The sequence below is a fragment of the Ranitomeya imitator genome, chromosome 10 (assembly GCF_032444005.1).
Source record: "Ranitomeya imitator isolate aRanImi1 chromosome 10, aRanImi1.pri, whole genome shotgun sequence".
NCBI classification, from domain to species: Eukaryota; Metazoa; Chordata; class Amphibia; order Anura; family Dendrobatidae; genus Ranitomeya; species Ranitomeya imitator.
The window spans coordinates 109,070,195-109,096,622 of NC_091291.1; the positions used below are offsets into that span (position 1 = coordinate 109,070,195).

Genomic DNA, 26,428 nt, shown 5'->3' on the forward strand with positions numbered 1-26,428 from the left:
CGATCAGTAAGTTATCCTCTGTCCTGAGGTTAAGAGATGTCTTCCTATCCTGGGATTACCCTTTAATTTCTCAAGCCACCACCGCTAGATGAAAGGGCGATCTCAGAAACCGCGGCAGTAAAAATGTCCGAGCAGTGGGTAAAGGGCGCCTACTATTTATTCCATCAGTCAGGGGTGATAGGTATGAGGACTGTCATCTCATCATGTGTACATATGACATATCAAACTAAGGGTTTATGGCATTTGCCCTTTAAAAAGCAATTTATTAATATTTCCTGCAGGACTTTATGGAAATCCCATGTGGTTTCCGTGCAGGTCCATCAACAGACTGTAGACTGTTTATTGACCTTGTTTAGTCTCATGTACCCTTTGTGGAACACTGTAACCCTCACCTCCCAAAAAAAAAAGAAATCTGCGATAGCGATGAGATCCTTTCAGAAACGACACTTCATCTCGTGCGTCCTGCTTTGTCCGCTGTGTTATGGATGGGTGTCAAGATGATTTGGCTCATGCCTGTGTGTAATAAGGGAGGACATAAATATCCTACATTTTTGTTTTTTAATGGTAAGTATAGAACACCTCTGCAATTTCTCTAAAGTGAAGGCCTAGCATAATAATCGTTTGCACACCTTTATAATGTCATTTTTTGCTTATCTTTCGTTTTAGAAGTTGAAAAATGGGATGAAAATATTCACGAGAAGACCGGAGAGGAGAACAGCACCCCTTTAAGATATTATTTTGAAAATCTAAAAATTTCGGTGCCACAGATTAAACTGAGCGTATTTACATCCAATAAGCTTCCGCCTGACCTCAAGGTAGGTTAGAAGCCCAGTCCTGGTGGGTAGAGGAGCTTACTTTATACTTTTTTGGTATTTTATGGCAGTTCAATGCTAACAAGGAAAAATTCCGGTTTAAATCCAGAACCTCAGTCATGAAACTACAACCCCCAATATGCTCTGTCAGCTAATGATGGGATTTGTAGTTTCCTGGTGTGCCTAAAGGTACCGTTACACTAAACGACTTACCAACGATCACGACCAGCGATACGACCTGGCCGTGATCATTGGTAAGTCGTTGTGTGGTCACTGGGGAGCTGTCACACAGACAGCTCTCTCCAGCGACCAACGATCAGGGGAAAGACTTTGGCATCGTTGAAGACTGTGTCAGCGCCGGCCGGCCGTAAAGCAGAGCACAGCGGTGACGTCACCGCTGTGCTCTGCTTTACGGCCTGGCGCTGACAGTCAGTGCGGGAAGCTGACGCCGGGGGACGTGACAGACATCAGAATGTGAGTAGTGTTTTTTTTTTTTTTTTTTTAACTTTTACAATGGTAACCAGGGTAAATATCGGGTTACTAAGCGCAGCCCTGCACTTAGTAACCCGATGTTTACCCTGGTTACCAGTGAACACATCGCTAGATCGGCGTCACACACGCCGATTCAGCGATGACAGCGGGTGATCAGCGACCAAAAAAAGGTCCTGATCATTCCCCAGCGACCAACGATCTCCCAGCAGGGGCCTGATTGTTGGTCGCTGTCACGCATAACGATTTCATTAACGATATCGTTGCTACGTCACAAAAAGCAACGATATCGTTAACGAAATCGTTATGTGTGATGGTACCTTAAGGTTCCTGATTCCTCTGCCCTGAAATATAGCTTATAAGGTTTGATGATTGATGGTATATTCTTAGGATAAACCGTCAATATCCAGATCGACAGGGATCTACCTCTGAACACCCCCTGCGATCGCCGGTGCAGGCAGCACCACTCTTCTTTCCTCGTGTGCCAGATACAACCCCACACTTTTTATAGTGGCTGAGCCGGGTGTTACCATTCAGATGCACAGAGTCCCATTTTAAGGGGTTGCTCACTACCTGATAACCCGCACTTAAAAAATTCAGAGCCCCATAGAAAATAAAAACAGTGATTAATCGCCTCCCACAGCAGCGTCATTCCAGTAATGTCAGCACGGATGACATGACATTATTGTCATATGACTACAGAAGACAACCAGCAGCTGCTGATCGGCTGCAGCGGTCACATAACACAACAATGTCAAGTCACCTGGCAGAAACAGAAGTGGAAACGGTGCTGCTGCGGGAGGTGAGGGCACATTGTTTTTACTTTCCATTTGCCTCTATATTGATTATGCAGGGTCCTCCAGGAATGGACATTCCCTTTAAGTGAATAGGAATGAACAGCAATATCGGGCAGAGCTATTACTAATGTACAGAGCTAGTCATCCATAAAGGAGCGAGGGGAGTAGGGAGAGTCAGACATAAGGATAGGCCATCACTTTATATAGGCAAAAAAAATGTATCTCCTGCAATGGGACAGTCGCTCTCAAAATGCAAACTGTATGGCCCTCCGCCTCAGAGCCTGAGATGTAAAGGATGGCACCTTACGTCCCACATTGCTACCCAAGGTGATATGTACAGAAAAAGGTTCAATGTGGCCATCCTGACTTGTAGGAAAGGAAGGAGCTAGCCTTTCATTTCTTTATCGCCTCTCATTGGGGGACCCAGGAACCATGGGATGTATGCTGCTGCCACTAGGAGGCTGACACTATGCAAATAAAAAAGTTAGCTCCTCCTCTGCAGTGTACACCCCACCGACTGGCATTAAACTCTTCAGTTTAGCTTAGTGTCAGTAGGAGGTGGACACGGGTCTTTCATTAGACCCTTATCTACCTCAATGTGCGTAGTTTCTTTTCAGGTTTTTTCCGGATGGGATACAGGGTGAGCTGTCACACCTGTAGTCCCTCAAGCGGACTATGAGTACGGCGTGTACTGCCACCCCGTATCCTCATAGATCCCTCAGCAGGACCAAGAGCCTGGCACACAAGCGTGCTCAGAAGTCCGGTCCTGGCCCGTCCCCCACCCACTCGCCCACCAGAGCCTGTCGGTCGGAGGAGACGAGGACGTCCATCAGCAGCTCCTATGGACGTCTGATACCTTCTCAAGGTTAGTAGCAGAAGACGGGGGATTTTACTAGGTGAGTATTTCTAAAGGGGTTCCCAGGACTCAGCGCGGGTCATCGCTGCATTTGCAGCACTTTCCCCGTTCCCTGCGCGGTGGCTACCTTTCCATGCCCCACCGCGTTCCTCCAGCGGTCGCCGTTCTTCCTTCAGGCCCCGTCCTCCCGGGGCCTGCTTGCGGCACTCTCCTGCCTGCAGTTTTTCCTTCAGCGGTCGCTGGCTCCTAATTTAGGCTCCGGCCTTTTCCGGGACCTACTTGCGGCGTACCAGCTGCCCTCAGCGTTCCCCCCTCAGCGTTCTATGCGGCGGCCTCTCCGGCGGCGCTCACCTCCACAGCCAGCTGGGGCCTACTCCGGCGATTCTTCACCGGCGGCAGCGCTCCCTCTCTTATATGCGGCGGCTGCCGCGCCGCTCTGCCGGGCAGCGTCTGCGCAGCGGGGATCTTCTCTCCGGTCACCGGCTCCTAATTTAGGCCCCGGCTTTTCCGGGGCCTACTCCGGCGACTCTTTTCCGGCGGCAGCGCTCTCTCTCTCTCTCTTTCATGCGGCGGCTTCAGCGCCGCTTTGCCGGGCAGTGTCTGCGCCGCGGGGGTTCTTCTCAGCGTGCACCGGCTTCTAATTTATGCCCCGGCTTTTCCCGGGGCCTACTTCCGGTGCCGCGCTCCGCCCACTTCCTTCTTCATCGGGCGGGCTTTTTTCCCGCCCGACATACTGTGCCTGCTCATCGGCGCCCCCCTGTCTGGCTCCGCCCCCTTCCTCCAGGGACAGCGTCTGTGTGTGCTCACCGCTTCTTAGCTGCAGGAGCTCACGCAGCGCGCCCCACACCTTCGCCACTGCATCCTCCGTGGGCACAAAATTTGCACAGAATCCAGCACCTCAGGGCAGGAGTTCTCCTCCGGCAAGTGGGACATCTTCCAGGACGGGTCCGTGAGTAGCTGCACTGCAGACTAACACCCCCCTCTGCCCCACTGTCCCCTAACCCACTGGCATCTTCAGAGGACCTCTCAAAATGTCTACCTCTAAAGGGGGCCGCTCTTGCCCCCCTACTTCTTCTTCTGCCTTAGTCACGTACTTTGCTTGTTCGTCTTGTAACAGCAAACTTCCCTCAGGTCAGTCCTCCCCGCTGTGTCAGTCCTGCAGCAACCCGATTGTTCCCACCGCCCAGGATCCCCCGGCTGTTCCGCCCGAGAGTGATCCCCCCATCCCAGGATGGGCCGCCTCTCTGTCACAATCAGTGGCCGATTTAACACGGGTATCTCAAACCCTGGTGTCCGCGCTGGATCGGTTACCCCTGCAGACCCCGGCCGTAGCCAGCGGGTCACAGGAACCGCGGCCAGAGCTCTCCTTGATAAGCCACAAAAGGTCCAGACAGGAACGTCGGTCTGAGTCCTCTTCGCGCTCCATCTCGCCGCTCGGCCCTCCCCCGCGGTTGGTGTCCCACCGATCCTCCTCCCCTGAGTCAGGCGAGGCATTATCTGATGCGCCTTCGGAGGATACTTCGGAGCTGGATCCTAACCAAATCGCCACCATGAGTGAGACAGTCCAGAACCTCATTGGGGCAATAAACCAAACATGTGGCATCAAGGATCCCTCTACAGAACCCGCAGATCAGGCGGTTTCGTTTAGACGGGCCAAACCACCTTCAAAATTTTTCGCTCCTCATCCTGAATTCGAGGAAATCGTGTCCAGAGAGAGAGAGAACCCCACTAGGCGTTTTCAGAGGGGAAAACGCCTGGGTGTGTTATATCCTTTTCCTCCAGAACTTACCGCCAATTGGACGGCCTCTCCCTCGGTGGACCCCCCTGTTTCCAGGCTGTCCACCAACACGGTGCTTCCTCTGTCCGGCGGAGCATCTCTGAAGGATTCTAACGATAAAGTTATAGAATCCTTCGCGAAATCTGCTTTTGAAGCGGCTTCAGCGGCTCTATGTCCAGCTTTTGCGTCCACTTGGGCTTCAAAATCCATCTCAAAATGGGCCAAGGATCTTCGGCGAGGTATCCTGGATGGGGCGCCTCCCGCGCAATTAGCGGAACTTGCCAACCAGATTTCCCACGCTGGTGAATACCTGGTTTCCGCCTCCCTGGATGTCGCGTCTTGTGCGGCTCAAGCTTCCAGCAATGCCGTTGCCATCCGCCGGACCGTTTGGCTCAAGGCCTGGCAGGCGGACTTGTCCTCCAAAAAGTCCCTCACTAGTCTGCCCTTCCAGGGCTCTCGCCTCTTTGGTTCCCAGCTGGACCAAATAATTAAGGACGCCACCGGGGGTACAAGTTCTCTTCTCCCCCAAGCTAAGCCTCGTCGCCCTCCTCCTAGACGACAGTTTCGTTCTTTTCGGCTTTTTCGTCGCTTCGCTGCGTCAAACTCCTTTTCCCAGCAGCAACAGAGGCCACAGGCACGTCAAGAGAAGAAGGCGGTGTCCTTTAGGCCCACTCCGTCCTGGCATCCTCGTTTCTCCCAGGGTAGATCCTCAAGGCCCAGGACTGGAAGATCCACCTCGGCATGACTCTCGGCAAGACTCCAGCCCAACTCCCAGATTGGGCGGCCGTCTTCTCCTTTTCAGGGACGTCTGGTTTTCCGCAGTAGAGGATGCATGGGTCAGGGAAGTTGTATCCTCGGGATACAAAATAGAATTCGCTTCCCGACCTCGGGATCGTTTCTTCCAATCCCGTCCTCCAAGAGACCCCGCTCTAGTTCCGGGCTTCTTCTCAGCCATCGCTTCTCTGCTCAAATCCGGGGTAATCGTTCCCGTCCCAGAAAAAGAACGCTTCACGGGTTTCTACTCGAATCTTTTTGTGGTACCCTTCGTTCAGTAATTGCTTCCATGGAGGCTCAGGAGTTTCTATGCTCAATAGATATCAATAGAAGTCCTGCCTTATTCCTTCTCAGCGCATCATCTTTCTGGGCATGCTTTTCGATACTCGTCAGAGCAGAGTCTTCCTTCCCACAGACAAGAGATCCACTCTGTCGGGACATACGCTTGCTCCAGTGTCCTCGACCTCCCTCCCTCCGTTCGGCCATGAAGGTTCTGGGGAGGATGGTAGCTACATTGGAAGCGATTCCCTTCGCCCAATTCCATTCGCGACCCCTTCAGCAAGCCATTCTGTCTCAGTGGGACAGGTCGGTCTTCTGCCTGGATCGACCGATCAAACTCTCCTTTCGGGTCAGGCGGTCTCTCAACTGGTGGCTGACGTCACCTCTCATCTCCCAGGGCAGGTCCTTCCTTCCAGTTCACTGGCAGGTGGTGACAACGGACGCCAGCCTGCACGGCTGGGGTGCGGTTTTTCGCCACCTGACGGTCCAGGGCCGCTGGTCGCTGCAGGAGTCATCTCTGCCGATCAACGTCCTCGAAATTCGGGCCATCTTCCTGTCCCTCCGCCACTGGGAAAGGATCCTCAGGGGCCTTCCAGTCCGGATCCAGACGGACAACGCCACGGCTGTGGCATATGTCAACCATCAGGGGGGGACTCTGAGCTCCTTGGCCCTTGCCGAGGTATCCAAGATCCTCCTTTGGGCAGAGGCAACGGTTCCGGTGATATCCGCGGTGCATATCCCCGGCGTGGAAAACTGGGCCGCCGACTTCCTCAGCCGCGAGGGCCTCGCGGCAGGGGAATGGTCCTTGCATCCGGAGGTCTTCCATCAGATTTGTCTTTGATGGGGAACTCCGGATGTGGATCTCACGGCGTCCCGAGTCAACAGGAAGGTTCCGCAGTTCGTCTCCAGGTCCCGCGATCCTCTCGCAGTGGGCGTCGATGCTCTGGCCATTCCTTGGTCACAGTTCGAGCTGCCCTACCTGTTCCCACCCCTTCCATTACTTCCCAAACTGTTGAAGAAGATCAAAGCGGAAGGGGTGCCGGTCATCCTGATCGCCCCGGATTGGCCCAGGAGAGCTTGGTTCGCGGAGCTCGTCAACCTTCTCGCGGACGCTCCCTGGCGCCTTCCAGACTGTCCCAGGGTCCGATCTGCCACCCGAATTCTCGGTCGCTCAGTTTAACGGCGTGGCTGTTGAGACCGCGGTTCTGAGAGCGTCTGGCCTTTCGGACCGGGTGATTCACACCATGATTCAGGCTCGGAAGCCTTCGTCTTCCAGGATCTACTACCGCACCTGGAAGGCCTACTTCCGGTGGTGCGAGTCCAACCGCGTTCCGCCTATGGTTTTTTCCCTGCCTTCTCTTTTGGCCTTCCTTCAGGCAGGACTGGATTCGGGCCTGGCTCTTAGTTCCCTGAAGGGTCAGGTCTCTGCGCTTTCCATCCTCTTTCAGAAGACCTTGGCCTCTCGGCCACAGGTTAAGACCTTCTTTCAGGGCGTAGCCCACGCCGTCCCGCCGTACAGGGCCCCTGTGGAGGCATGGGACCTAAACCTGGTACTGGACGTTCTGAAGGTTTCTCCCTTTGAATCTCTTAGGGAGATTCCTCTATCAGTTTAATCATCAAGGTAGCCTTTCTTTTGGCCATCACGTCCATTTGCCGCGTTTCCGAGCTGGCGGCACTGTCTTGCCGTCCTCCGTTTTTGGTCATTCACCAGGACAAGGTGGTCTTCCGGCCCCCACCTTCTTTTCTTCCTAAGGTGGTTTCCACCTTCCACCTCAACGAGGACATCGTTCTACCTTCCTTTTGTCCAGCTCCGACTCATCCTCTGGAGCGATCATTGAACAAGCTGGACCTTGTCAGGGCTGTGAGGATCTATCTGGACAGAACGTCCACTTTCCGGAAGTCGGATTCCTTTTTCGTCATTCCTGATGGCACGCGCAGAGGCCAGCCGGCTTCTAAAGCGACTATTGCTCGATGGATCAGAATGGCAATCTTGGAGGCTTACCGGGTCAAGAACAGAGTGCCCCCTCCTGGGATTAAGGCTCACTCTACCCGGGCAGTCGGCGCCTCCTGGGCGGTGCACCACAGGGCTTCCGCCCTACAGCTGTGCAAAGCGGCAACTTGGTCTTCCATCCACACGTTCGCCAAATTTTACAAGGTCCATACCTACGCATCGGCGGACGCCAGCCTAGGCAGAAGGATCCTGCAGGCAGCAGTGGTGAGTCCTCGGACCTGATGGAAGTCTGTTTTTCCCGCCCTTGGGACTGCTTTGGGACGTCCCATGGTTCCTGTGTCCCCCAATGAGAGGCGATAAAGAAAACAGGATTTTTGGTTGCTTACCGTAAAATCTGTTTCTTGAAGCCTCCATTGGGGGACACAGCTCCCTCCCAATGTTTTTGTTATATGTTCTCTGACTGTTCTCACGTTTACAGTTCTCAAGTTTGTGGTTATGGTTTTTCAACCTTGTTCTTTCTCCTACTGCTTTCTCACTAACTGAAGAGTTTAATGCCAGTCGGTGGGGTGTACACTGCAGAGGAGGAGCTAACTTTTTTTATTTGCATAGTGTCAGCCTCCTAGTGGCAGCAGCATACACCCCATGGTTCCTGTGTCCCCCAATGGAGGCTTCAAGAAACAGATTTTACGGTAAGCAACCAAAAATCCTGTTTTCATGGCTGGCAATGCCGTGGTGCTAGCCTCCCCGATACAGATCTTCCATTGTCCTCTCCACTAGTGACTCAGTCACATAGGTCTTTCTTTTCCACTGTCATCTTATCTTATTGAATTAATGCCCCAAATTATATTCTCCAGGTTACAGATGCTAAAGTTTCGTTACAAGGTCTCGTCACGCATCACTACTCCAAAAGTAAAACTCCGCTGACCCAGAAGAGGGTATTCACACACATCATTAACTTCCATAGTGTTATGCTCCATTACACTCCAAGTCCCTGTCTACAAGTGGCAATATCAAGTAGCGCTAATACTTCCCAGGTTGTCTCTCTCCTCTATGTACCAAGTGGCAAATACAATTTTATGTCCATTTATTTGGAAAGATACAAACTTTTTTTCACTGGCGAAAAATTTTGCGAACTACATCCAACCCCCTGTCCCCCAAAAAAAGAAAAAAGCACCATTGAATCCAATTTTTCAATCCTAAAAAATAAAATCCAGCGCACAGCCTACAGCGGATCTGTCCATTTTCCTGACATGTCTGTCTCAGTCTTTCTTATTTTTTCTGTTCCGTTGAGGAATGGGGCCAGCTTCCGTTCCTTGCACAGCTGGGTAACAGAAAGAAAGTAACTGAGACTGAGACCCCTCCATTCTCAGGAGTTCTGGGGTCTCGGAACCTCGGTGATCACAAAGTGGTGTCATGGGGGGCGTGGCTATGTAGTGAAGGAGAGAGGACGCACTGTGAGAGAGCTCCCAAATCCTTCCTAATATCCTGCACCAAGACCCCTGCATACGGTGATATACTCACCACCGCTGGACCCCCTTGACTTCGGGAGGCTTTCCGGGACCCTGCCGGGGGATCGGTGAGACCGGGGAGCTACGAGGATTGAGGATCTCGGGACGGACCTGTGGCTGGGAAGCGGCCATCTTGGGCAGAGCACGCTTTGCTGGGAGAGACGCGGTGCCACTCTGAGTCGGAACGGGACCGCGCTTTGATCCCCGGGCGGTTGCCGACACCTGCGGTAGGTGCTGTGGGTTCGCGGTGCACCGGGGGAGTGAGAGACCGGGCGGAAGCGGTGCCTGTGTGGAGCGGCTGTCACCATCAAAGCGCGCGCTTCGGCAGTTGAAGACGCGGCGCCATCTTTACATCTCTGCAGCGCTGTAGAAGTGGGGGAGCGAGCACATATCCTGGACATACTGGGAGGACGCGCGGTGTGTGCCCTGGAAAATTGGGCCCTGCGCTCCTCATATTTAAGACACTCCACTTGTCGGTGCCATTACTCCTGAGGACTTTGGATCCCTCTTTTGGCTGCTGACACTGCAGGCACGGTGAACCCTCCCTGGTGCGTGGCACCCTAGTGGAGCTTTGAGATTGTCCCATTTATAACTTCTCAGTTCGCTACGGACGCCACCCTGTGACAACTCTGCTGGGCTTACATATATATATTGTGACTCTGACCTTGCTAATCATGCAGCGCACTAAGGGCTCAGGGGCAGCTGACAAACTGAGGGAATTTGCCAGAATTGATCCCTCTGATAACACACGTAATCTTAGAAATAACCCCTCTCAAGTGCAACGCAAAAATCGTCCCTCTGATGGTGCTGAGGGAGGCGAACAGGAGGAACTGACACTTAAACAAGCGTCGGACCAGTTAATGCAAGCTATTTCCCTAACCAGAACATTTCTCACCGAAAAGATAGAGGATGTACACACTGAGGTGGGGCGCCTCCGTCAAGACATGCAGACTATGAAGGGACGCATTACAGAAGTGGAGACGAGGGTATCACATGTAGAAGATACCATCACACCCATGGAGGCCAAGTTGACAAAAGTAGCCGGCTCTATAAATGCCTGGAAACAAAAGGCAGATGACCTAGAAAACAGACTACGCCGGAATAATATCCGCATTATCGGACTGCCGGAGCGCTCAGAGGGTCAACAACCTGAGGTATTCCTAGAGGGGTGGCTCAAATCTTCTCTGGGAGATGAATTTTCATCGACGTTTGCTGTGGAAAGAGCCCATCGAGTACCCACAAAACCTCTTCCTCCCGGAGCCCCACCTAGACCTTTTCTGGCGCGGATCCTCAATTGCAAGGATAGAGATACTATTTTACGGCTGGCACGACAGAAAAGCCCCATTAAACTTGATAATGCTGTAATCTCGATCTTCCCGGATTTTTCTGTGGAACTTCAAAAACAAAGGGCCAGATTTATGGAGATCAAGAGGCAACTCAGGGACAGAAATATCATCTATTCAATGGTCTTCCCGGCCCGGCTCCGTGTCGTCTATAAGGGTTCTTCTGTGTTCTTCACGGATCCAGCGGAGGTGACCGAATGGTTACGATCTCATGGGGAGTCTTGAGTAAAGGAATCCTGAATATATCTAGTTAAGTAGAATCCTTTGGATTACCAAATAAGGAGCTCTCTCTGGAGAAGTCCAGATTACCAACTATAGCGGACGCTGAATCCAGCGGGGGTATCCCCTTATTTCTTTAATAATGGGAGCACAGGACGTTGCTCCTATACTGTTTGGTTCTTGTTCAATTTTTCTTCTTTTATTGGTTTTCTCTGTTATTTAAGTAGAAACTGCCGCCGACAGTGCTCTTGCTTCCTATGTACCGCCCTCGACCTTTGCCTTTGCCTGAGTAATAACATGTATCATATTTGGATAAGTAGTCATGGAGTCTGAAATAGTATGCATGACATGGAATGTACGAGGTATCAAATCCCCCCGAAAGAAAATTAAGGTTTTCTCGCAAATCAGGCACCATCACCCCCATATAATAGCCCTGGTGGAAACTCATCTAACCAGGGATACAGCCCGATGTGTACAGAAGCCGTGGGTACAATGGTACATACATGCTTTCCATACCAGTTACTCGAGAGGAGTTTCATTGTTAATACATAGAGACGTTAGATGGGAAGCTAAGGAGGCTCGAAGGGACCCTGATGGCCGATTTGTTTTTGTGCATGCATTAATTAATTCTAGCGAATATGTGATTTTATGTGTCTATAACCCTCCCCCAGCTAATATGTCAGTTCTCCGGATGGCAATGAGCTTTGCTCTAAATTATCCAGACGCACAAGTCATTTGTATGGGAGACTTTAACTTAGTCATGGATAATAACCTTGATAAATTGAGATTGGACGACGGGAGGTCCGGGGAGCCCCCCTCTTCAGCCCCGACCCAATTGGCATCATTTATAGAGGGTAGTGGATGGCTTGATCTATGGCGGATGCGTCACCCTGGAGTGCGGGGGTATACCTGTCACTCATCTACTAGACAATCTCTATCCCGCATAGATTACATATTCGGTTCTAGTGGGCTGGCGGCGTGGGTGGATAGTGTAGAACACGGTAATAGGGGGATATCGGACCATAGCCCGATTATACTTAAACTCAAATTTGGACAACCAAGGAGTGGCACGGTCTGGAAGCTGAACCCCTTTTGGCTAAAACTGATGGATAGTAACGACAGAACAGAGGATCAGTTAAATTGTTTCATATCGTCTCACCCGGGACCCCAGAACATTAATTTATTCTGGGATACCCTCAAAGCATACCTGAGGGGATGTTTGTCCTCCACGATCACATACATAAAAAGGGTGACCTCGAGGGAGGATGACAGGGTGGAACAGAGACTGAAAGATGCGGAGGCCGCATACATAGCTAGCCAAACTAATGGCAATAGAATTGAATGGTTGACCTCACAGAGATTGTACACTCAGCACATCGACACCAAATCTAAGCGTAAGCTGTTCTTCGCACGTCAGTCATACTTTGAATTGGGAAATCAAACCGGTAAATTTCTAGCCTATCTGGTACGTCAGCATAATACATCTAATACAGTATTGCAGATTCGTGCGCCAGACGGCTCATTAGTGTCCACGACAGAAGAAATACTTCAATGTTTTTATGACTACTATGAATCATTATATAGTTCCAAAAGTAGCCTCGGCGTTTCACAATGTCTGGATTATTTATCAGATGTAATATTCCCCACGCTGAAACCCACTCAGCGAGAACTTATGGATGCTGCATTCACATTGGAAGAGGTAGAATATGCTATAATGGACATGTCCTCTGGGAAAGCTCCTGGGCCGGACGGGTTTCCTGTTGAGCTATACAAGAGATATCGGGGTATACTAGCGCCACTCCTACTGAAAGTGTTCCAGGGCATATGGGAGGGAGGATGTATGCCTGACACTTTTTATGAGGCAAATATTGTTATACTTAAAAAAGAGGGAAAGGACCTTCTGGAATGTGGCTCCTATCGGCCTATATCGTTAGTTAATGTAGATTATAAAATCTTCACTAAAATTCTGGCCATTAGACTGAACTCCATCATATTGGACCTTATCCATCCAGATCAGACTGGCTTTATGCCTGGTAAAAATACTTCTATTAACATTAGGCGAGTTCAATCCATAATTCAATATAGTTCTTTGGTGTCAGATAACAATTGGGCAGTAGCATCCCTGGATGCAGCCAAGGCCTTCGATTCTCTTGAGTGGCCCTTCCTGTCAGCATGCCTACAGAGATATGGCTTTGGAGATAAATTTCTAAGATGGATCAGTGTATTATATATGAAACCTAAGGCGCGTATAATTATAAATAATTCCATCTCTAAGTCCCTCTCATTGTCTAGGGGAACCCGTCAGGGATGCCCCCTCTCGCCGGCTCTCTTTGCTCTCGCAATAGAAGCATTGGCAATACGTATGAGATCCTCCCCGGATATTAGGGGCATAGATATAGCGGGTCGGGTGGATACCATCGGCTTATATGCCGACGATATGGTAGTGTTCATGGACAAGGCAAAGGAAACACTGCCCAAAGTGATTGCTATCATAGATGTATTTAGTAAATACTCTGGCCTGTATATAAACTGGGACAAATCTGCTCTACTGCCTCTCTCTTGTGCCCCCATGCTAAATCTTGAAACTCTGTCCTCACTACCGGTCGTATCCAATTTTAAGTATTTGGGTATCTATATGTCCCAAAGTGGCAGTTCTGATCTACAACTTAATATTTATCCATTGTTAGAACTAGTCAAATCCAAATTTGCATCATGGAGCAAACTCCCACTATCTGTTGCGGGCCGTATCAACCTAATTAAAATGATTCTGCTTCCTAAACTTAGTTATTGTCTTCAACATAGCGCAGTACCAGTACCTAAGTCCCTCTTTACTAATTTAAATTCCCTAACAACTTCTTTTATATGGGGAAAATCTAGGCCCAAACTTAAACTTTCTGTTTTGCAGAGACCTAAACAGGGGGGTGGAGCGGCGTTACCGGACTTTTTTCTATATTATCTGGCCGGGCAGGCTAAGACATTGGTCACGTGGATGCCTGGTGGTTATCTTCCTAATTCTGAACATCATCTGCTTCATTCTGCTCGGGTAGAGTGTCCATTGGGTTTTCTAGAGTCGGAGAGAATGACCACCCTTCATCCGCTGCCCATGCTTCGACTGGCAAGATTAATCTGGAGACAAATAAAAAAAATTGTTGGATATACAGATATTATAGCTGAAATGCCCCTTTGGGAAAATAACTACTTTCCAATGCTGCTACATCACCCGTCCACCGCCTTCTGGGTGATGCATGGTGTTACCTCGGTAGGGGATTTGCATGACCGGGGGACCTTTGTGTCCTTTGAACAGTTGCAGACTAAACATGATATTCCGAGATTCCAATTTTTTCGTTTTTTACAATTAAGGTCAGCTTTCCAGTCATATATGAGGGGGGTGGCTACAGGCCGCACAATCTCGTCTCTGCCTCTAATAGGAATCCTCAAATCCCAGGGACCCCAGGGCCTCATTTCTTCTTTATATACCTACATGCTATCAGTGGGTGCGGAATCGGTTATAAGACTCATCAGGGGGAAATGGGAGAGACTCATTACTGACGCACAGGAAGAGGAATGGGAGGAAATTTTAGAGTCCCCGATGAGGGTATCCCCGTCAGTTAATAACAGAATGACACAATTGTATATAATATACCAATCATATCTAACTCCCTTGCGGCTTTTTAAGATGGGTCGACTCCGCTCTGCGGAATGTCTACGCTGTCACCTGCCAGATGCGGACTTCATTCACATGATGTGGAGCTGTCCAATCATTCTTCAATATTGGAAAGAGGTAACCTCATTACTTTCCTCCATAGTATTGGCCCCTGTTCCTCTTGAGCCATTAATTTGTCTATTTGGGGTATGGGATGAGGAGACTTGGGGTCATCACGTTGCAATTTTCTTACGGGAGTCACTTTTTATGGCAAGGAAGGTGGTGGCAATGCGGTGGATGGGGGGTTCGTGTCCCTCCCTCAGAGCCTGGGTTGAGTTAGTAAATTCGATTATCCCGTACGAACGTACACTGTATCAAAATAGAGGATGCCCAGGTAAATTTGAGAAGATTTGGAGCGGCTGGAACTCCTCTCACCTAACTTTATAAACTCGCGGTTATTTACGCTAGTGCAAAGCGTCAAATCTCCCTAGATATCATGCAGAAGAGGGTGTAGGTTTATTGTCAGGCGGCAGAAAGGTAGTTAGTAGGATACAGTTGTAGTTATGATTTAATAACTGTAAATTTTTCATGACTCCACGTCAGATATGTACGGTTTAAATGGAGTAAAGGATATGTTAAACACACACCGTGATACTCAGTTATATATATATTGTACGTACTCCATATTGAATGTAATACTAAGGAGTATAAATTTGTATATTATGTTGTTGTTTTCTCAACATTATGGTTAATAAACGAATTTAAAAAAAAAAAAGTGGTGTCATGGCCTAGCATTACGCCACCACTTTATCAGATATAAATACATTTGTAATATGTTTTGTTTTATTTCAGGCCTTGAAGAGCACGCTGGGATTCCCTCTGATCAAATTTGAGGATGCGGTTATTGATCTGGATCCTTATACCCGAGTTCATCCATATGAATCCCGGGAGTTCATTATCAATGACGTCCTTAAACACTTTCAAGAGGTGAGTTGCGTTCACGATTTTTTTTGTCTTTATCACCCCTTTAAGGTGCATTTACACTGCACGATTATCAGGGACGAGTATTCCTAGGAGCGCTCGATCCCAATAATCCTACAATATAAATGAGCTGACGATCACCGGCGAAGGTACAAAATGGGTGAAATGATCTGTTGGCTTCTAGTACTACTGCAGATTTACTCTAGGGTGTTCTCCACTGCAAAAATCAAGAAGAGCGAGAGAGAGCACCTCTCTTGTGGTTGCAACTGGTATTGCGGCTTATCCCCATTCACTTGAAGGGGTTGTCCAGTTTTGGAGTTTAAGTCTTCAGTCACTTTATGTGACTACACATTTGTGAATCCTCAGAGTACGCAGTGTGTTTGCTGTCAGGATTCTCCGTTGTCTGGACTGCAAGTAAGCGATTTGCATACATGCGGTCACGTCCTGACTAGACGTGCACGGCCTCGTGAATTGAGTGTGGCTTCATACTTCTAGTTTGATTGTGACGTCATATATGCAAATCGCATATTTGTGGTCAAATAACCGCTCGCTCCAGGCACCGGAGAATCCTCACTGCTGCGAGGATTCCCAAGTCCACAGTGACTGCAGACTTGAGCCCCAAGCCTGGACACCTCTTGTAAGTTCAGTAAAGTATTTGAAATAGAATGATAAAAGCCTCGTCACAGAGGAAGAGAACAGGGACTGTAGTGCCAGGTGTTGGAGAATAGCCATCATGGGTTTAGTATATAAAGGCCCCTAGCCGCATGACTTAGGACTAGTGATGAGCAAGGTGTTATCTGAGCATGCTCGTGTGCTAATAGAGTGTCTTCGGCGTGCTCGAATACTATACTCGAGTCCTCACGGCTGCATGTCTTGTGGCTGTTTGACAGTCGCAACACATGCTGGGATTGTCTAACAAACAGGAAATCCCTACATGTGTTGTGACTGTCGAACAGCCGCAGGACATGCAGACACAGCAACTAAACCAATATTGGAGCATGCCGGAGATACTCTATTGTCACACGAGCATGGCGGATAACACCTTAGGCTACATTCACATTTGCATTGTTGCGCGCAGCGTCGGCGACACAACCAACAACGCATGTACACAACGCAGCGTTTTGCTACACATGCGTTGTCATAAGATCGTAAAGATCCGGAATGTCGGCGCAGGGAAAACGCTACAAGTAGCGTCCTCTGCTCCCTGTCTTGTGTGTCAATATGACGCATGCATCGTAAAACGCATTACAACGCATGTCCATGCGCCCCCCATGTTAAAGATAGGGGCGCATGACGTATGCGTCGACGACGCTGCGCCACACAAATGTGAACGTAGCCTTATCTGCTCATAACTACTTAGGACGTGAAGCCAAACCCGAATCTTCAGTTGAAGGAAAAAAGCTCAATAATAATAATAATTTTATTTATGTAGCGCCAACCTATTCCGAAGAACTTTACATTATAGGGAGGACTTGTACAGACAATAGACGCATAATAATAAACACAGATCAAAACAGATACCAAGAGGAGTGAGGGCCCTGCTCAGAAGCTTAGAATCTATGAGAAAAGAGGGGAGACACGAGAGGTGGATGGTAACAATTGCTATCCTTGTTCGGATCATATACTACACTTGGAATTTTTCAGTACATTATATGGTAAAATAGTTGGTATCATTCAAAACTACGACTGGTCCCTAAAATAAAGGCCTCATATGGCTCCAGGGATGGGAAAATAACAAAGTCCTGGATCTTGGAAAAAGGGGAGGGAAAAGTGCAAAAAAACGAAAATTGTCCATAAGAGGAAGGGGTTAAAATGTATGAGTGCGCACATGTGAGCAGGTGATGGCGCTGCGGAGTCGCAGTTGTCTGACTAACCTCCTTGTTTGTTTTTATCGTGTCTCAAAGGAGTTGCTCAGTCAAGCAGCAAAGATTTTGGGCTCTGTAGATTTCCTTGGCAATCCAATGGGCCTGTTGAATGATGTGTCTGAAGGAGTATCCGGTCTTATAAAGTATGGAAATGTTGGCGGCTTAATCCGAAATGTCACACACGGCGTTTCCAACTCTGCTGCAAAGGTACTCGTCTACGCTTTATTTATGGAGGGAGTCACCCGAGATGCAATGTCTGTTTTACCAATCTGTATCTCGGGCTTAGGAGTTTACTGGAGGACTCTACAGTATGGGCCATACGTCACTGTCAGGCCCTGGAAGATCACGAGACCTCATCATACGCAGGCTCCCTCCATGCCGAGGATTAATATTTCAGCAGCACAGCAATAAGTGCAGGCCTGTTTAAGAATTCAGTATAGTCAGCGATCAGGTAGTGGACTTTACGGGAACGGAGACCACAACCGGCGGTGTGCGGCTATAATGTGCATGGACCTTATTTCCATCTGTGTTCATTATGAAGAGCACAGTGTTCATATCCTGCTCTTAAAGGGGCTTCCGATTTTATAAAGTGATGGCTTGGATATACCACCACAATGAGACCTGGGACCCACAATGAGGAATGCAGCACTACTATGATAACATTGCATCCCTCACTATTTTTCCTTTCCTGGCCACTAATGTTGATCAAGCACTGAAGTGCTCGGTGCTCGAATTGAGCACATCGGATCCTCGGATATGCTCGACTCGAAAAGTGAGCATAATGGATGTGAATGGCAAACTTGAGCGTTTTTCCAGAAGATGGAAAAATCCCCCCCCTCTCTCTCCTTACGGGGATGCGATACTCGGCACTGCTCGCTTCTCGATCGAGAACCCCAATGCTTGATTGAGTGTCTAGCAGTGCCGATCACGCTCGGTCATCACTACAGACCACCCTTTCTGCAGGATACCACAGCGCCAAACCAACTGAATGGAGCCACGCTGAATTTCTCCGTACAGGTCTCTCCCAGTTTTCCCCCAAAACTCAGCTATACTCCCTTCCCCTGCTCCAACCTTTCCTCTGCGCCACCCGCTGCTTAGGTCTCGTTGACTGTCTGAAAAGAGATGTCACAATCACATCTACAAAACTTGTGACCGCTGCAAGTAATTCCTGTACTCCTTCTCTCTACGAGCTGCTGACAGCTGTGATTAGCTGCAGCGGTTATATGCATTTTAGTTACGGCATCAAACTGTCAGCAGAGACCGGGGCAGCAAAAGCGAGGTAGCGCTAAAGCAAGAGAAGGGAGTAGAGCTGGGGTTTTTTCTCAGGTGTAGCCTTTCTTGAAAAAAGGAAAATCTTATTATGGGGTAGAACAAGTGTCAATACAGCTGTTGGGTCCCCGTACATTTGCATGTCATCGGCAGCACGTTCCCGATCTAACCTGGAAGTTGTGTGCTGCTGACAACGAAAACTTTTCTGGGCTTGTGCTCGATTATCAGCATTGTGTGTAGAATAGTCGAGTATAATAGGAAATGTGGATCACATCAACGTCTATATGAATTCGGCCCCGGCATGTGGATAAAGTATAACAGTATATCCCAAACAGAATTCATATAAGATGAGGGGTTTTAAAGAAAGATGGAGATAAAGTGTTTTAAGTAAAAGAGTTCAGAAGAAAGCCGTCCATATGTCCCCACAAGGGTGAAAAGAGAGATGCCCTCAAATAATAGAAGGTGCTACATTACTGTATTTTCCCATACCCTAAAAGATTAATGTTATCTGCCTGGAGGGAACAAAAGGCTTTTGAGCAATGGTACAGGGGTAAATGAGGGACAGAGAGTGAGCTGAATATTTTACATAGTCCCATACATAAAGGAATGTTTAGTTTTCTTGTATGTTGTAAAGTTTAGCACACACAGTCCATCCATGAAGCTCGCCACCCCGAGAATCAGATCCTTCCAAAGAAACCCTGGCTTCAGTGTCCTCAGAATATGTTCTGGGACCAAAACTGGAAAGGCTCCAAAGAGATGATAACATGCCATTCTTAAAATCTAAGAGTCAACTTTTTCTAAACCACGAAATGGTGAAGCTGTTACAACTTTTCCTAAATTTACAGAGACTGGACTGATAGTTCCTAGGACTATGGTAAGTTGAGTATTAATATGGAGGGGGGGGGGGGGGCCCAAATAGTCCAGGATGGTGAAGCTGGATTGAAGTAGTGAGTGTAGTTTAGAACCAAAAGTAACCGGCCAACCATTTGCTAAATAGATCAAGCCATTCTAAATTGTGTAGTACAATCCTTGGAGCTAGATTTTTTTATTCTGACGTTTTCAGAAGTGACCGCAGGTAACACCGTATCCCAATCTGCTTTCCTACATTGCAGTGACATCGTTGGAATATCATGTTATTGGCCTGTCACTATTCATATAACAAAAACGAAGAGTCTGTTTGGTTTAGAGGTCCATGGCTAAAATTTGCCATACAGGTTAGACTTGGGTCGGCTGGGACTCGCCATTGTCGATGGTTTCGACCAACAGTCTGTGTATAAGAGTGGTAGCCACAAGTTGGTTGGGCGTCTGATTTAAGACTGCCAATCTCATTGTTCACCCTGAGCTAAGTCACTGACCGGCAGCTTTCTCATAGAGAACACAGGACCGCTCAGCCGAACTAGCATCCTGTGTATGGAAGAGTTGGCTTAGATGACTGTCAGCCAAACGATCTTTCGGCCAACAGGCATCTAATGTGTTTCACCGACCTGTTATATACAGGAGAGCACCACCCCCACCCCCAATCAAGCATCATACTCTTGTCTGGCATATGTCTAAGCTCTAGCCATCAAGCATGGCACTGTTATCTCCATGTTCTTCACCAGACTTCTAAGCAGGAAACATTTTGCTGAAAAGAGAAGAAACAGGACATCCTGTAGAATTCCCTCTGGGAAACTGGGCCAGTCCTTATCAGTCTGGTCTCCCAGCGTAGACTGTAGACAATATGTGATGAGGCCTGCATCAGGGATGGATCTACTATATAAAAGTCAACAAAACTTCCATTTAATTGTCAACACCGTAATGAGCAAAGTAAAAAGCAAGGCATGGGGCACTGGCAGAATGGGTGCATCAAAGTGTTATTCTTGGGTACTTAGACAAGCCAAAGTTCTCATTATTCTGTGTGTGGCTGGCTAGAAAAATGACTTCACCCAGGGAAGATCCTCCAGTGGGTCCAAGCTATCATATAGTAATGAGTCCAGAAGTTCCCGCAGAAGACAGTTGTATTTGGAGGTGACTTTGGAGGCAATCACTTGCCACTAGGGTTCATTGTTTTGTGCTTCTTCATCAATGACCTGTAAGACCTCGATGAAAAGGAAATCATTTCCCCTCGTGGACCCAGAGAACTACTGGCCGACGCACTTTTCATGCTCCAGTTTCTCATAAGTATTTCTATGTTTAGAAGAAAAGATTTAAAGCGCACCATTACTTCTCCAACTCCGTTTTAGTATATGGCCCTGAGAGAAAAAATATATTTTTCTTTCTTTTTTTTTTTTGGGGGGGGGGGGGGTTCTGATCGCCATACTCTTTCAGATAGTTTACTAATTTTGCAACTATATAAAATAATATAAAAGAAATAACTAAATAGAAGCATAGAAATGTAATATTGCTTTAATCGTGCCAATCGAAAGAATAAAGTTAGCTCTTTATGTATGCAGCGCCACGAATAGCAGAATATTTAAATGGCAAAAAAAATCACAATTTGTCTTGTTTATATTCCATTTTAGAAAGGGTTAATAAGTTAGGTGTGCCACAAAATGATGCCACTGGCAAAGGCAACCCATCCCGAATTAAAAAAAAAAAAAAGCCCTTTTATGACTACATTGCTAAAAAACTAAAGTTATGGCTCCTGGAACAGCACAATAAAAAAAAAAAGTAAAAAAAAAAAATATAGCCTGTCATAAAGGCCAAAAAATGACTGTGATGCCAAGAGTTTAAAGAAACCTATAAATAAGCCGTGTCATTTTGAAGACCTTCGGGCACCATCTATTCATGAAGTAGCCAATGTGCATAAATGGTATTGTCTCTGGTTTGGGAGGGTTTTATCATTAGAAGCAGATTTCTGTCGTGTTGCCCTGGTTTCGTTTATTCACTTTTTATTCCCTTTAACTTTTTAAAGACCTGAAGACTCTTCAAAAGACTGCATGAGTTGGAAGCTGTTTATGGGTTGTATCTGGTTTGGCCATTTTATGACTTTTTTTTCTTCCGTTTTATAGTGATGTTGTTTGTGCCGGTAATGGCTTTTCCATGTATCCTAGTGCACGCAGTGGGTAAAATGCCTTCTTTAAGTGAAGAGTTTCAGCATATTTAAATTGGCACACAAGGGCAGGTTAAATAAAGTTCACCCTACTTGGATTTAGCTCGGCTGTCTCTCTCTCTCTTTCTCTCTTTTCTGCATTTTAACATTTTCCACTTGGATTCTCATCAGATTCAACTGGGATTTGAATGAGGATGAGTCACCTTTTTGGGATGCGGTCTCTTTTTGCCTTTATGGGTCATTAATCCAAATTCTAAAACCTTCTGAATTTTACTATTTCTAAATGTGTCAAGTTATTGTTTTAAAAAAAGTCAGGACAGCGCAGCTGAGCTTTTAATTGTTTGAGATGAGGTCTGGAGAAAAAATACTGAGCTCTGGTAGCTACCGGTTGGGGAGGTTTAGATGGAATTACAAAGTGGATCTGGCGGGACGGAAAGTAAATGTGTATTTTATTCATAAACGGGAGGTATAAAGTCTGTGCTACTACACGTTTCAACCCTGGATCGGTGACTTCATCAGGCCACCAAACCCATCTAGATCTTATTGCACCAGGAGGCGCCATGTTTCTACTTTTTTTTCTTTCCCTTGCTGATTTTAATTGTTTGAGGACGGATGCCTGTATAGAGAGGGACAAAAATAATTCTTAGTGCCTAATTTTAACATTTTTGTTACTATTTTGGTTTATCAAATGTGTCACAGAGAGTTTTTTAAAATGGCTATCACACCATATGATGGGGATATTTTACCTACAGCCAAAAATGCTTTCTTTCCCTCTTCTGTTTGCGGAGTTGGCAGAATCTTCTTGGCGTGATGGAAAAGCTCTGCTGTGCGCCCTGAGCCGGTCAGATGTCTAATCAACGCTGCTCTCCCTCTCAGAGGGGTCTTGGTGTTCTGAAACATTAAGATGTTCCTTCACTGGAGCTACGCGGCCCTGGCCGATCCTTGAAAGCACCTCTATAACATAATTCTTCCTCATCCAGACAACACAACCCAGACTTGTCCATCAGACACCTGATAGTGAAGTGTGATTTGTCACTGCCCAGAACACCTTTCCTCCAGAGTTCAGTGGTGGTAGCTTTACACCACTCGATCCGACGCTTGGCATTGTGCTTGGTGAAGTAAGGCTACTCATCCATTAAACTACCAGTGGGGGTGCAGTGTTTGTGCTGATGTTAATAGCAGAGAAGGTTTGGACTGTGCAATTATGGAGTCAACAGAGCATTGATGATTTCTTTATCGCCTCTCATTGGGGGACACAGGAACCATGGGTGTATGCTGCTGCCACTAGGAGGCTGACACTATGCAAATAAAAAAGTTGGCTCCTCCTCTGCAGTGTACACCCCACCGACTGGCATTATACTCTTCAGTTTTAGCTTAGTGTCAGTAGGAGGTGGACACGGGTCTTTCATTAGACCCTTATCTACCTCAATGTGCGTCGTTTTTTCTTTCAGGTTTCCGGATGGGATACAGGGTGAGCAGTCACACCTGTAGTCCCACATTATGGACTATGAGTACGGCGTGTACTGCCACCCCGTATCCTCATAGATCCTTCTCCAGGACCAAGATCCTAGCACACCAGCGTGCTTAGAAGTCCGGTCCTGGCTCCGTCCCCCACCCACTCGCCCACCAGAGCCTGTCGGTCGGAGGAGACGAGGACGTCCGTCACCACTACACGGACGTCTAATACCTTCCACTTTTTTTTAAGGTTAGTACCGACGGCGTGGGAAGTTAGGTGAGTATTTGTGCTCCCTATCAGTCGCTACTCCTCCTAGGGGGCTCTGGATTCCCTACGTTTCCTGCGCAGCTTTCCTTCTGAGCAGCGCGGCGCCTTACTGGCAGCCGCACTGCTATTTCTGCGGCCGCACTTCTCTTCCTGCGGCCGTACCCTTTTCTGCAGACCCCCCAGCAGCACAGGGCGACACTTAGGCCCCATTCCTTCCCCCCACCGCTGCTGCGTTTACAGGCAGTCGCACTGCCTTACCTGCGGCCGCATTCTTTTTAATCTTGGCGGCGGGGCCACTTTCAGGCAGCCGCACCGTTTTCCCCGGCGGCCGTACCTTGGGAGGTGACGCGCGGCCGCGGTCCTCTCCAGCGGCCGCCGGCTTCTAATACAGGCCCCGGCTCTTCCCGGGGCCTACTTCCGGCGCCGATGCATCGGCGCTCCCATGGCCTTTCCTGCGGCGGCTGCCGCGCCTATCAGCCGGGCGGCGCCCGCACTGTTTTTCGCGCCGCACCGCCGATTACCACCTTTTCTGCGGTCACCGGCTTCTAATTTAGGCCCCGGCTTTCCCCGGGGCCTACTTCCGGTGACGCGCTCCGCCCACTTCCGGTATCATCGGGCGGGCTTTCTCCCGCCCGACAAACTCAGCCCTGCATTCCCCACCCACCGGCGCCATCTCGGCTGGCTCCGCCCCTTCCTCCACGCCGCTTCTGGAAGCTCAGGGCACGAGTTTTATCATCGTGCCACGCACCTGCGCTGGGGAACTTCGCTGAGCGCTCCTTCCGGGGACACAGCACTCCATCTGCTCCGGGGATCCACAGCATCTTCCTCCAGGCCTGCAGCTCCTGGTATCCGGGGTTTTTTTTCGTCTGCCGTGAGTAGCTGACTGACACCCTCCTCTGCCCCACTGTCCCCTAACCTGCTGGCATTTTCTTCAGGGACCTCTTCAAAATGTCTAACTCTAAAGGGGGCCGCTCTCGTCCTCCGACCTCTTCATCTTCTGCCTTAGTCACGTACTTTGCATGTTCGTCCTGTAACAGCAAACTTCCCTCAGGTCAGTCCTCCCCGCTGTGTCAGTCTTGCAGCAACCCGATTGTTCCCACCGCCCAGGATCCCCCGGCTGTTCCGCCCGAGAGTGATCCCCCCCCATCCTACGCTGGGCCGCCTCTCTGTCACAATCGGTGGCCGATTTAACACGGGTATCTCAAACCCTGGTGTCCGCGCTGGATCGGTTACCCCTGCAGACCCCTGCCGTGGCCAGCGGGTCGCAGGAACCGCCGCCCGAGCCTTCCTTGATAAGCCACAAAAGGTCCAGACAGGAACGTCGGTCTGAGTCCTCTTCGCGCTCCATCTCGCCACTCGGCCCTCCCCTGCAGTCGGCGTCCCCTCGACCCTCCTCCCCTGAGTCAGGCGAGGCACTTTCTGATGCGCCCTCGGAGGATATTTCGGAGCTGGATTCTAACCAAATCGCCACCATGAGGGAGATGGTCCAGAATCTCATTGTGGCAGTAAACCAATCTTGTGGCATCAAGGATCCCTCTACGGAACCCGCAGATCAGGCGGTTTCGTTTAGACGGGCCAAACCACCTTCCAAGTTTTTTGCTCTTCATCCTGAATTCGAGGAAATCATGTCCAGAGAGAGAGAGAACCCCACTAGGCGTTTTCAGAGGGGAAAACGCCTGGGTGTGTTATATCCCTTTTCTCCAGAACTTACCGCCAATTGGACGGTCTCTCCCTCGGTGGATCCACCTGTGTCCAGGCTGTCCACCAACACGGTGCTTCCTCTGTCCGGCGGAGCATCTCTGAAGGACTCTAACGATAGGACTATAGAATCCTTTGCGAAGTCAGCTTTTGAAGCGGCTGCAGCGGCTATTTGCCCAGCCTTTGCTTCCACTTGGGTTTCTAAATCCATCTCCAAATGGGCCAGAGAGCTCCGTCGAGGTATCCTGGACGGGGCGCCTCCCGTGCAACTAGCGGAGCTTGCCAACCAGATTTCCCACGCCGGTGAATACATGGTCTCTGCCTCCCTGGATGTCGCGTCTTGTGCGGCTCAGGCCTCCAGCAATGCTGTTGCCATCCGCCGCACTGTTTGGCTCAAGGCCTGGCAGGTGGACTTATCTTCTAAAAAGTCCCTCACCGGTCTGCCCTTCCAGGGCTCTCGTCTCTTTGGTTCCCAGCTGGATCAAATTATTAAGGACGCCACCGGGGGTACAAGTTCTCTTCTCCCCCAGGCTAAGCCCCGTCGTCCTCCTCCTAGACGGCAGTTTCGCCCTTTTCGGCCTTTTCGTCGCTTCGCTGCGTCGAACTCCTTTTCCCAGCAGCAACAGAGGCCACAGGCACGTCAAGAGAAGAAGGCGGTGTCCTTTAGGCCCACTCCGTCCTGGCGTCCTCACTATTCCCAGGGTAGAACCTCCAGACCCAGGACTGGAAGATCCACCTCCGCATGACTCTTGGCAAGACTCCAGCCCAACTCCCAGATTGGGCGGCCGTCTTCTCCTTTTCAGGGACGTCTGGGTTTCCGCAGTAGAGGATGCTTGGGTCAGGGAAGTTGTATCCTCGGGATACAAGATAGAGTTTGCTTCCAGACCCCGGGATCGTTTCTTCCAATCCCGTCCTCCAAGAGATCCCGCTCTTGTTCCGGGCTTCTTCGCAGCCATCGCTTCTCTGCTCAGATCCGGGGTAATCGTTCCCGTCCCAGAAAAGGAACGGTACACTGGTTTCTACTCGAACCTCTTTGTGGTACCGAAAAAAGACGGCAAGGTTCGTCCCATTCTGGACCTCAAATTGCTGAACAGGAGAGTTCGCCTTAGACACTTCAGGATGGAATCCCTTCGTTCAGTAATTGCTTCCATGGAGGCTCAGGAATTTCTATGCTCTATAGATATCCAGGACGCCTACCTCCATGTCCCGATATTTCCCGGACATCACCGTTTCCTGCGCTTCGCAGTGCAACGAGATCATTTTCAGTTTGTCGCCCTGCCGTTCAGTCTCGCAACCGCGCCAAGGGTGTTCACGAAGATCATGGCGGCGCTGATGGCCATCTTGAGAGTCAGAGGCTTGGTCCTTTTTCCATACCTCGACGACATCCTCATCAAGGCTCCGTCCTTTGCTCAG

The 26,428-nt window shown here is 49.1% G+C and overlaps 1 protein-coding gene across 2 annotated transcripts in view; it reads left to right on the forward strand.

Annotated features, from left to right (window-relative positions):
• Nucleotides 1-26,428, forward strand: part of VPS13D (vacuolar protein sorting 13 homolog D) — a 292,394-nt gene that overhangs the window by 192,232 nt on the left and 73,734 nt on the right. For both annotated transcript variants that reach the window (XM_069741463.1, XM_069741464.1), the window contains 3 exons: nt 667-815; nt 15,301-15,435; nt 17,334-17,501. In XM_069741463.1, the coding sequence (XP_069597564.1) occupies nt 667-815; nt 15,301-15,435; nt 17,334-17,501 (452 nt within the window). The remainder of the gene's footprint in view (nt 1-666; nt 816-15,300; nt 15,436-17,333; nt 17,502-26,428) is intronic.